Below are 11460 nucleotides of genomic sequence, written 5' to 3' on the forward strand. Positions count from 1 at the left end.
TGAGTTAATTCTCACAACATTGCTTAATGAGGTCTACATCTTAGAACTTCCACAAGTCAGTAGGTATAAAGGCAATAAAAAAGCCACTGACACTAATAAGAAAACAAACTATCATCCATATATGTACCACTAAGCGGTCCGGGGAGTGTAAGCGAAGCAGGAAGTAAGCAAACGCAACTCAGAAGCTTTTCATCTTTGTTTTGTAGTTGGCAAACACCCCAGCCGGCAGTCACTGCGTCACTTCCTCAAGTTATTTCCATTTGTTTGTGGCAAACACCAGCAGTTACCTAGTACCTTACACACCAAAGAAAACGTTACTATTCTTACTTATAATATATCAGGGCGTAAACGGCATCACTTTTGTTTTGTCAATTCTGCTGTACCCTGAAATTATGTACGAAAGATAGACGCTGATGCGTTAGCGAGAGAAAAACAGGGAAACGTGAGCAGAAGTAGTTTGTCGGCTAACGTTAGCTAGCTAGTATAGGTTAATTGGCCACCTATTGTTAGCTGACTGGTTCCCGGTATCGTTTTGTTTGTGTAGTGCTAACGTTGGGTAAGCCTCACAATTTTGGACTGATGGAGTGCCCTCATCTTGGCTCAAACGTGAGCTGTCCTCTTGATACCTCCAGGCTTCCTAACGGGACTCCGTCCTCCTGGTGCTGCAGCGGTAAGTGTTTGTCACTCCTTCATTTAACGTTAAGAGGTTGTCTGCAATAGTCAGTGATTTTGATCCAAGCCTTCAGTGATAATCCCACGTTTTTTATCAGATACAGTCAAAGTCAACAGAAATCACAAGAACACATTTCATGAACAATACTTGAGCAGTAAAAAAATAATATATAAGTTCATAAAGTCAAGAATTTGTGTTTAAAAAGAAGTGCTTTGTATTTGTATGCAGAAGGAAACATTAAGTCTGGTGTACCATCTTGAATAATTTTGATTCGTATGTTGTGTGTGACTAAATGTTGGTTAAACTTATGGGAATGTTTTTAATGAACTATTTTGTTTGTTGTTTGTTTGGCTATAGTGTGTATACTGCATGTATTAAAGTAGGGCCACCATAATGAAAAGTAAATTCTCATGCTAGTGCTAATAAGCATTCTAATAAGATACAACAAGATCATAATAGAACACAAAAGGAAATAAAAGCAATTAATTGTCTTAATAAACTGTACTATTCTTAATTAAGACTCCATCTTCTTCTATCTCTAGTTTGCAGGTCCAATAAAAGTCCTTGGATTTGTCTCACCTGTCTGATGGTCCATTGTGGAAGGTAATTTTGCCAGTGTATGAACATGGAAACTAAGTTTGCTTAATTTAGGTAATTTGTAAACTCTTTGGAAGTGTTTCAAGATTCCTCAAAGACTCTTTCAATGTTATTAAACAAGGAAATCTGTCATTTCAAGTTACCAACTTTCTTTGGACAAGGGAAAGTAGTTGAAGCTATGAAAATGGGTTAAGGTATATTTGTGTGCAGCAGCAGACTGTTTTTTTTACCAGATAGTTGGAAGAATCTTTGAGGATTTTTTAAATAAGGTCTTAACATTAGCATTTACGGTTTGATAAATCTTGCAAAAGATTCATATTAACTCATTAATTTCTCTGGGAAAGAGATGCTCTGGTTGATGTGCAGCATCTATCATAGATCAAAACAGATTTTTAAATGTACTGTTTATTTGTATCAAAATACTGATTGTTCCAGATGTTGTGTTACAAGTAATTTCTTTTTTTTTAAAAAGATATGTCAATGGACATGCGAAGAAACACTTTGAAGAGAGCCAAGTTGTTGTCATTAGCCAAAAGAAGAGCGAGAAACAGGAGAAAGAGAAATCCCATCATTCCGTATGCATGGACTGCAGCAACTACAGCGTATTCTGGTGAGTGTCCTTTATGACCAACCTATCTACATAGGCAATCTGTGACCCACTGTGGGGCCGTGCAAAGTCATAAAAACAGTCAAAGTACACTATACAGTGTGGTAATAGAAACCAAAAGTTCCTTTAGATCTTTTTAATCAATGCAACATCCGTCTGATGGCAAGCCACTAACGGCCATATGTTAATTAAGAGCACAGCGATCTGATGTGTTTGTATGTGTCTTGACTAATGTGGATTTTATAGTTACAGATGTGATGAGATTGTTGTAAATGACACCAAACTCGGGCATGTGCAGAAGGTGAGGGAGCATCTGCAGGGTTTAGAAAAGTAAGTACAAATCTCAAGAAGTATTTACATATTTAGTTTTTGTGTCTTGATCATTTGACAGTGTTTTACTGAGGAAGCCAAATAAAAATGCATCTGCCAAACGATATCTTCATTATCTGATGATGTACACAAAATATATTTCAGAACATAAACGGTGTCCAGATCAAATATTTCATTTCCTCCTACAGCTCAGCACTGATGGGTGATAGACAGAGGAAACGGAAACTTCAGGAAAGCCTGGCTCCAGACAGCAAGTTGTTAAAAGACAATGTAAGAGGCTAAAAATATTATTTATTTATTTTTGAAACAAGAAAAAAAATGTTGCAGCCTCTCTACAGTTGTTTTCCAGCCAAAAAACGGTATAAAACGTTTGTTTTACAAGCCTGTATTTTCACTGGGGGACTCATAGTAGCCTTCATAGGCCTAAGCTCACAATTCTTTAAATGTTAGCTTAAAGCTTAGTTTTAAGTTATGTTCTAAGACCTTTTTGAAATGTATATATATTAACAGACATCTTTTCTGTTTTTCATTCGTCTCTGTCAGAACGGCCTGGCTTTGGGTGCTACAGGCCTGCGGAACTTGGGCAACACGTGCTTCATGAATGCCATCCTGCAGTCCCTCAGGTAAGGGATGAGGAATGTGGTAAACTGGGCTTCAGCATGGTTCAGTGGCTCTGCCCCTGTAGACCCAGGGCCCCACAGTCATTCATCCTTTATTAATACAGTCTGGGGCACAGTCAGGGGAGTTTATACTGGCTGCATGGAAACAAGATCCAGTAAAAGGACAGATTTCTCAGTAAACACAAGTTTCCTGGTTCTGAAACGACTGTGGTGTTGTAACAGTTGCTTTATTGTAGACCCTACCTAAATATGCCAAACTTTTTTCATTTCAGTGTTCGCATCGAAAAGCAACAACTTGAAATGGTCCTCATTAATTGGCCAAATGTACACATTGTTGTATTAAGATTATAACAGCTTCCCAGGGAAATACTCAACATTATGCCCCATCATGTGTTTCTTTGACAGCAACATCACACAGTTCAGCTGTTATTTCAAGGAGTTGCCTGCAGTGGCTCTACGCAGCGGTAAGACAGCAGGAAGAAGGATGTACCACACCCGAAGCCAAGGGGACAACACTGTGTAAGGTCCTCTTTTCTAGGAGTGAAGATTTATGGGCAGAGTGTGTTTATCAAACACTTATTTTAATAGCATAACATTTACAAAATCTGACCTATCATAGACATTTTCTCATGAGGCTACTGACATCAGCAATGATCTTGTTTCTTGTATCTTGACATTCTAGTCTTGCACTACGCAAGACCAGAATGTCAAAGTACAGAAACAGTGGTTGAATACAAATAACAAGAAAATAAAAGCACTGTAAGGCAATCTGACACAACTTTCTTGGAGAGTGTGTGTGAATATTGATATAGCTTTGAGTTTTCAGTTTTAAATGTAGCATATTAAACATGCTTTCTTTGTGTTGAACAGGTCTTTGGTGGAGGAGTTCAGGAAAACCCTTTGTTCCCTGTGGCAAGGAAGCCAGACTGCCTTCAGTCCGGACTCCTTATTTTATGCTATATGGAAAATCATGCCAAGTTTCAGGTATGCCAACAGTGTACAGATAATTAAGCTCATCATGCTGAGCAGTTAATTGTTTTCCTTCGGTTCTGTTTCCTGATTATTATTAGTAGTATTGTCAAGATATTTGAAGATCACCGACTGGAACAACCTATAGTGAGTTATTACACAGAAAGGTCATTGAAAGCTTTGTTTTTGTGTCCAGGGGCTATCAGCAGCACGATGCTCATGAGTTCATGCGGTACCTGCTGGACCATCTCCACAGGGAGCTCCAGTGCGGTCGCAACGGGGCGTCCCACCCAGTCTCTCCTCAGGAGGGGGTCAGACTCTCCACTGCTGAGGGCAAATGCTGCATGTAAGCCCAGGCAACCTTACAATTATTTTGTATATCTCTGACGAAGTGGACACATTAAGCATCGCAGGCATGCCGCTATCCATTACATGGCTAATGAGAGTCTGTTTTCTTTTTGTTGTTTTATTAGCATATTTTACTATGTTTAATTTGTTCACTTATTTCCTTTTTTTTAAAGCAAGTTTAAAGTGTTTACTATTAGCCTTAAGAAGTCTAAATGATCTCATCATTCAATGTTGACGTGGAGCATTTAAGAAAAATCTTAATGTGCATTTATTAAAACTGTTTTGTGTTGAACAGAAATGGGACTGCCAGTGTTGTCACATCCAATTTTGGTGGCATACTTCAGAATGAGGTGAACTGCCTGATATGTGGAACCGAATCTAGGAAATTTGATCCATTTCTAGGTAAGAAAACAACCTTTGGTAGCGAACAAACACCAACAAATTAAAGAAAGTATCAGTATTTTCCTCCTTTTTACAGTGAAACATTAATAATGTTAACACAAATACTCAGTGGCTAATAATTGAGGCAGTTAAATGTATGAGATAATTTATTTTCAGTTTTTTTTGCACAGATCTATCTTTGGACATTCCAAGTCAGTTCAGACAAAAGAGAAGTAAGGACCAGGAGCCGGGGCCAACCTGCACTCTTCGTGGTAAGTCTCCCACTGTCAAATATAACGACTCATTAGACAGTTTAACTTACCAATTGCAAATAGTTCAAATAAAACCAGTATATTATATTTGTTTGTTTTTGCTTTAGACTGTGTACGTAGCTTCACTGACCTGGAAGAGCTGGATGAAACGGAGCTGTACTACTGCCATAAGTGTAAGAAGCGACAGAAATCCACTAAGAAGTTCTGGATCCAAAAGCTGCCAAAGGTAGAGACATAAGTAGTCAATTATGTTACATCAACTTAATAATTTCAAGATTATTCTATTGAAATAAAATATTCCTGAGAAAATTGTTTTTGGGTATAATTGGATGTTTCTTTTCCAACTGTAGGTTTTGTGTCTGCACCTCAAGAGGTTCCACTGGACGGCCTTTTTGAGAAACAAGGTGGATACCTATGTGGAATTTCCCCTGAAGGGCCTGGACATGAGGGGCTACTTACTTGAGGTGAGTTAAAGCTAAAGAAATACAAGATCATGGAATTCCACATTATATATTTTACATTTTTATATTTCATAAAAGAGGAAAATGATGAAAAACAAGGAATAATAATTTTGAAAATGCAAGTGAAGTTCAGTCAGGAAACTACGACGGAGTATTAGGGCCACATATGAAGAAAAAAAATATTTTTGCCGTGACGAGATTAAAGTCGACACGGCGACTTTAAAGTCAACATGTCAACATTAAACTCGAAATGTCGAGAATAAAGTTGAAATGTCATGTCGAGTTTAATCTCGACATGTCGAGATTAAACTCGAAATAAATGTCGAGAATATAGTTGAAATTAGTTGGGAGACATAGCAACCGCTCCCACAGGTCCTGCACTGAATCCGAAATGGCTTGTGTAGATCATTTGGTCAAATTATACTTCCGAATTGGATTTAACAATAAAGAGATCCTCGCTGTTTTAGCGCAGAACCACAGTGTGGTGATTAGTGTAAGAACCATGCGTGACTCAAACTGCACCTGTGGAGCGGTTGCTTTCTCTCTGAATAGTTTTCAGTGTCAATTGACATAAAATCGAGATTATTCTCGACATGTCGAGATTAAACTCGACATAATATTTCAACTTTATTCTCGACATTTCGAGTTTAATGTCGACATGTTGACTTTAAAGTCGCCGTGTCGACTTTAATCTCGTCACGGCAAAAATATTTTTTTTCTTCATATGTGGCCCTAATACTCCGTCGTAGGAAACAGTCCAGTGACGTGGTAAGAACCGTTAGGTCAGAAACCAGCTGCTTTCAGTCTGGCCTATGTGGAAATAATTGGTATTTGTGCAAAATAAATAAATATCCTTACAAAGACTTTTATTAATGTGCCATTCAGTTTCCTTTCTGTGCGTCTGTTGTCATGGAATTTTCCAAGAGAAACTATTGTGAATTAGTCAAAGCGGAGAGTTATTTTACTGGTCTTGGCTAAGTCTTACTTGTTGGAAAAATCACAATACCACAAAAATGTCGAGTAAATTAAAACATTTGTAATGAAGGGGTATGGTTTAGTAACTTTAAAAAAAAGTCAACACTGTAGTTAAACAATGGAAAGATCTCAAGTGAAATGCTATACAACTAACTTGGTAAAGCATGGGAAAGATGACAGTAAACCAATTGGGTACAGTCAGAGGAGCCGCAGACAGCATGAAGGCTAAAAAGTATTTTTATAGACACGTATTACAATAGCTCCTTTGCCAAACCGGTGATTTAGCCAAACTAAATGTTACCCTTGGTCTGCTGATGAAGGATTTATATCAACAGAGGGGGAAAAATATGTTTAGGGAGTTCGCAACCTGAGATCTCAAAGGTTGAGATTATTGTGCAGTGCATGTACACTATTATACTTGGTGTTTACTTTTGGAAGTCTCCTAACCAATGCCTGCAGAGGGCACTGTTTCACAGATATTTGATTTGGATTTATTTTTTATTTGATGGGGACAATGCAATTCCAGTACAGAGCATGAAACTGATGAACTGCAGGGATAGTTAATAGAATAAAAAAAAACACATGACACTGACAAACTTGTGTCAATGTGATTGTGTAAACTGTTCAAAATGTCTTCATGTCCTGATATAAAACATGTGTTTTTTGACCCTCTGTCATGCTGACTCTGCAATCATCAACGTATTTTAGAATTTGAGAAATTGTGCGATTCTCTGGCATGTTGCTAAAATGCTAAATGCTAAATGCTAAATGAGACCTTTACGTTGTAAATCTTTGAAAAGTCTAGACAGAAAATATCTCATGTTGTCTTTTGTTATGTTTGCAGCCAGAGAGTGCATCAGCAGACAGCTGCCTGTATGATCTTGTTGATGTCGTAGTGCACCATGGATCTGGGTGAGTATTATCCAGGTTCAAACACACAAATGGAGGAGTTGTAATTCATTTGCTGAAGCTTCATCCCTCTGATTATAATGTGCTGTTTTAATAAGCATAACGGCATCTAGAGTGCTGCAGCATCTTGAATATTTCAGACTTGGTTGAGGTTGATTGGGTTTTTTCCCCTCCAGCTGACATTTTATCACATGTTCAGACACATGCAAGATGTGATTCTGTCACGCAGCATAGTTAACAGCTCAAGAAGATAACACGCAACTATAAATCTAAACATGAGCATCTGTTGACCAGCCTATGGCTTTTGGCAAAGCTGGTCACACTATGGCTGTATTAAAAAAAATAAAATGCAATTTTGCTGAGAGCTTTGTAGACAGCTGCAGTTACAAAATGTATGTATCCACAAAATGCTGAAAGGTATTAGTTTGAAAGTCCTTAAAATGTGTAAGATATGCCAAGAAATGTTTACCATGGTGCTGCAGTTTTACTTATGGCCTCTAAGTGGCAATGTTGTTCTGCTGAGCTGAATGTGTTCCTCTATCTCTAACCTCACTAGCAATAGATGCAGTGTGGTAGAAGCGAGACAGCCGTTCATGATATATGCGTCTGTGTTTACAGGGTCGGATCAGGACATTATACAGCATATGGCAGCCACGAGGGCCGCTGGTACCACTTCAACGACAGCACAGTGACTCTGACCAATGAGGAGACAGTGAGGAAGGCCAAGGCCTACATCCTGTTCTATGTGGAGAGGACTGGACAGGTGGCCTCAGAGAAGAGGGACAGCAGCAAGCCTGCTGCAGAGACAGCGGTTATTGACAGCGGACCTTCAGAAGCAGTGGCTCAGGACAAGGTCACATCAGACATGGTTCTGATGGATGCAGCCGCCTCAGACATGAAGACAGAGGACTTGGAGGCCCGGGATAATGCTGTGTTGGAAAATGTTGGCGAAGAAATGGCTGAGCTGGCCTCAATAGAGGCACATAATACCTCAGACAAGGCTGCAACAGAGGAGGCCAGCCAAGCTATTCAAGCTGTCGCACAATGATTTTGTCACAAGACTTTTTACCATAGCTTCACCTCAATCACATTTCTCACAGTGCTTGATTTTAAATAGTTAATTTTCACATTTTATGAATGTGTAACTTTTTTTTGCATGATTGCATCTTGTTTCATTTGCTGCTTTGGTTTCGTTTAGACCTTTTTGTGTTAATTTCCTTGACGTTGTATTCCACAGTTGAGGTAGACTCTTCTGTGTTATAGATTCCAAAGGTGATGAAGTTAAGCTGTAGCCTTTAAAACCTCACTTGGTCCAATGTTTAGCCTAGACTGAAGAGATTGGATGTGTCAACACACTGTCATTGTCAATATTTGGAGTTTCTATTTTTTTAAGTTTCTAATTTTGTTATTTCCATCACTTAAAATCTCGTAGTTCTGTTTTCAGTTATTAGGAGAGATTTTAGGATATAGAATGCAATGCATTTGTTGACTCAGAAGTGATTATGTAGGCTTTAGAACAGGGGTGTCCAAACTTTTTTTCACCGAGGGCCACATACAGAGAAATACACGGAGAACTGGGCCACTTATAGAGGTGAATATTGCCTCAAAAGTTAAGTCATAAGTTAGCAAAACAGATCAAATGTAGGTGAATAATGCGCGATACTTGAAAATGCTTTAAGAAAAAAGTGTCTTTAGGGTTTCATTTATTTAGTTGGCAGCTCATTCCTTAAAACAGAAGCCTCAGATTGCTGATAATAAGAGTAAATATGAAGGTTCAATTCCATGCTTGTTAGGGAAATAAGTTATTGGGTTTTTTTTTATCAACTAAGATTTGTTAGAAAATGTTTAAAATTTTAAATGACTGAATTTATTTGAAAATTGGGCTCATTAATATATATGAACATATATATTTGAGAAGTACAATATAAGACAAGCAAAAGTTTAATTTGTGGGCCATATTGCATTATAGTTTTAGAATTAGCAGAGGGCCGATTCAAAATGGCCTGCGGGCCGCATTTGGCCCCCGGGCCGTAGTTTGGACACCACTGCTTTAGAAGGTTGTTTTAACTTCTCCACCAGAAGCATTGTAAGAGAAAGGATAATGTTTGTCTGTATTGTCGTTTGGAGTATAATTTAACATTTTATGTTGATCTGAAATTGACTTAAAAACATGACCTGATTACATTTACTTTTATAACATGTATCATGTGAACATGATGAAATACATTGGAGAATCTTTTTCAAAAGTTTGTTCTTTCCGAACCTCATTCAGAGTGAAAAGCCCCCCCTCACACACACACACACACACACACACCCATTAACACAGCCAGAATGTAAATGGGAATACAAAAGTTTATTTCTACAATTATTATTTAGAGCAGTTAAAAGTAAGTTAATTCAGTCAATCCTAATATTTTCTTTTAGTAATTTTTTAAATGGCAGAAGGTCAGATTGTTTTAATGACTGAACTCAGAATAATAAAGGCCATGAACCATGCCACCGCACTCTTAATTGAGGAGAAATATCCCTCAAAGTCCAAGTGCAGTGTATTTTTGAGTCACCCACTCTGCTGGAACATTTTTAATGTATGCCTTTAATTTTTTACTGATGTTTATTCACATATGTCAATTTACAGTATTAAGAACAAGAAAACTGAACGGAGAACTGAAACAATAAATAGGTCAAGCTAAATTAATTTGTAAATATTTTGGACAAGTCATTATTGAAGGATGAGTAATAGTTCTTGCTTCTCATTTAATGGTTACTGTTTTTCATTTCAAAAAATGTATAGGGGGACTTCATCTTTTAGGAAAATTGCATTGGGAATTTTTTTTGTTTTTGATTTTATTTAGCTAAACATGATTAACAGAATCGTTAATGATGAAAACAATCATTGGTTGCAGCTATATGTCAAAGACAAATTATGATCCAAGACTATAATGTATTTCTTACAATGTTTTTCAGCGGTTTAAATCCCTTGAGAAGCTTTAATAGCACATCTAAAATTGAAATATTTACAGCATGCCCATCATTTGATGCACGTTAGGAGCTTTCACATGTTTGGACACATGCTCACCAGAGGGCTTTCTTGTGTATATTATTATCTCCAACACACTTATTATATTTCTACAGACCACTTCCTTTTGAATGTCCAAGTACGACCTTAAAGGAGCGAGAGTACATTTTTAGCGAGCCTTTTTATGTTGTTTTCCTCTTCCCTCTAGCGAACATCTCCGCCCACCACACACTCACATAAGAGCCCCCCCCCGGGACACGTGCCAGCCAGTCAATCTCCCGCTCAGGAAGGAACAAGCTCTCCTGTATGATGAGCAACAGCTGCTCCTCCTCGCCTGCTCACAGGTGGCTGTGGGCTCCATACTCTGTCCCCATTAATGACACACACATTTGGACTTTCTTTTTTACCCCCCCCCCCCCCCCCCTCCTCATGGAGGCTAGGTCACATGCTGCTAATAATAAGCTCACATTGCAATGTGTTTGTTGGATCAGAGGTCTGGATACACACATCATGACACAGTACAGACTGTAATCACTCTCCCAACAGTGGCATTTCCAAATGTCCTGCTTTTTTTTTGGATAACTGGAGCAGGACATTACTGGTAATGTAGTATGGACTGAGGACATGGATTTAATGATATTTTGCCTTTTTGTCATGTCAGTTAGTCCTCTGTGCTTCATGGGCCAAAGAGTCACAGTTCACTGTTCCTTAAGGTTATGAGAGGATAAGGCTGTGTACATATCTGGTAGGCAATAGCAGTGGTTTCCAACGTGGAGGTTGGCAAAGCTTTATGGGGTTGCAAGTCCTTCTTGATTTTAAGGCTTGTAAGAGATTTTTTGAAAGAAGAAAATATCATTGTTCTTTAAACTTTTAATTAAGTAAATGATGTAGTACTCCTTTTAATACTAGATAACAGCTTAAGACAAGCAGAAACATGACAATAGAACTGAATAAAGAACCCATCCTTAATCCAAACTGAACATAAGTAGCTTTAAGTTATTTTTGGATGAACTGAATTAAACGGCATGACAAAGTGGGTTACAAAACAGACTGTTATCAGCCCTCCCCAACAGTGGCATCCCCCCATGTGCTGCGTTTTTTCTCAGAGAACGGTCATAGCAACAGAACTAACTGGAAATGCGGTATAGAGTGAGGTCATAGATTTAATGATATTTTGCCTCTTTGAAATCTCAGTGCCCTCTGAGGTTCGATTGTGCAACTTCAAAACACACTGTCACAGTTCACTGTGGTGGTATGATGGGGCCCCCCTCAGCCTTAGAGGGGTTCCAAGGCCTTTTTAAT

At 38.3% G+C, this 11460-nt stretch overlaps 1 protein-coding gene across 1 annotated transcript; it reads left to right on the top strand.

The window, feature by feature from the left end:
• The first annotated feature begins 239 nt into the window (after positions 1–239).
• On the top strand, positions 240–9388 carry usp3 (ubiquitin specific peptidase 3). The gene is made up of 15 exons (XM_063875390.1): positions 240–670; positions 1216–1276; positions 1743–1880; positions 2124–2207; positions 2396–2477; positions 2751–2830; positions 3233–3346; positions 3698–3811; positions 3993–4142; positions 4440–4546; positions 4717–4797; positions 4905–5023; positions 5148–5261; positions 7078–7145; positions 7761–9388. Exons 1-15 carry the CDS (start codon positions 580–582, stop codon positions 8188–8190), a joined length of 1833 nt encoding a protein of 610 aa, XP_063731460.1. The 5' UTR covers positions 240–579; the 3' UTR covers positions 8191–9388.
• The last annotated feature ends 2072 nt before the right edge of the window (positions 9389–11460 follow it).

This window comes from Eleginops maclovinus, chromosome 2 (genome assembly GCF_036324505.1).
Source record: "Eleginops maclovinus isolate JMC-PN-2008 ecotype Puerto Natales chromosome 2, JC_Emac_rtc_rv5, whole genome shotgun sequence".
In the NCBI taxonomy this organism is placed as follows: domain Eukaryota; kingdom Metazoa; phylum Chordata; class Actinopteri; order Perciformes; family Eleginopidae; genus Eleginops; species Eleginops maclovinus.

Coding starts and splice junctions, on each gene's coding strand:
- usp3 (XM_063875390.1), top strand. CDS start 580: ATGGAGTGCCCTCATCTTGGCTCAAACGTGAGCTGTCCTCTTGATACC. Junction 2,478..2,750: donor GCAAGTTGTTAAAAGACAAT/GTAAGAGGCTAA, acceptor CGTCTCTGTCAG/AACGGCCTGGCTTTGGGTGC. Junction 3,347..3,697: donor AGCCAAGGGGACAACACTGT/GTAAGGTCCTCT, acceptor TGTGTTGAACAG/GTCTTTGGTGGAGGAGTTCA.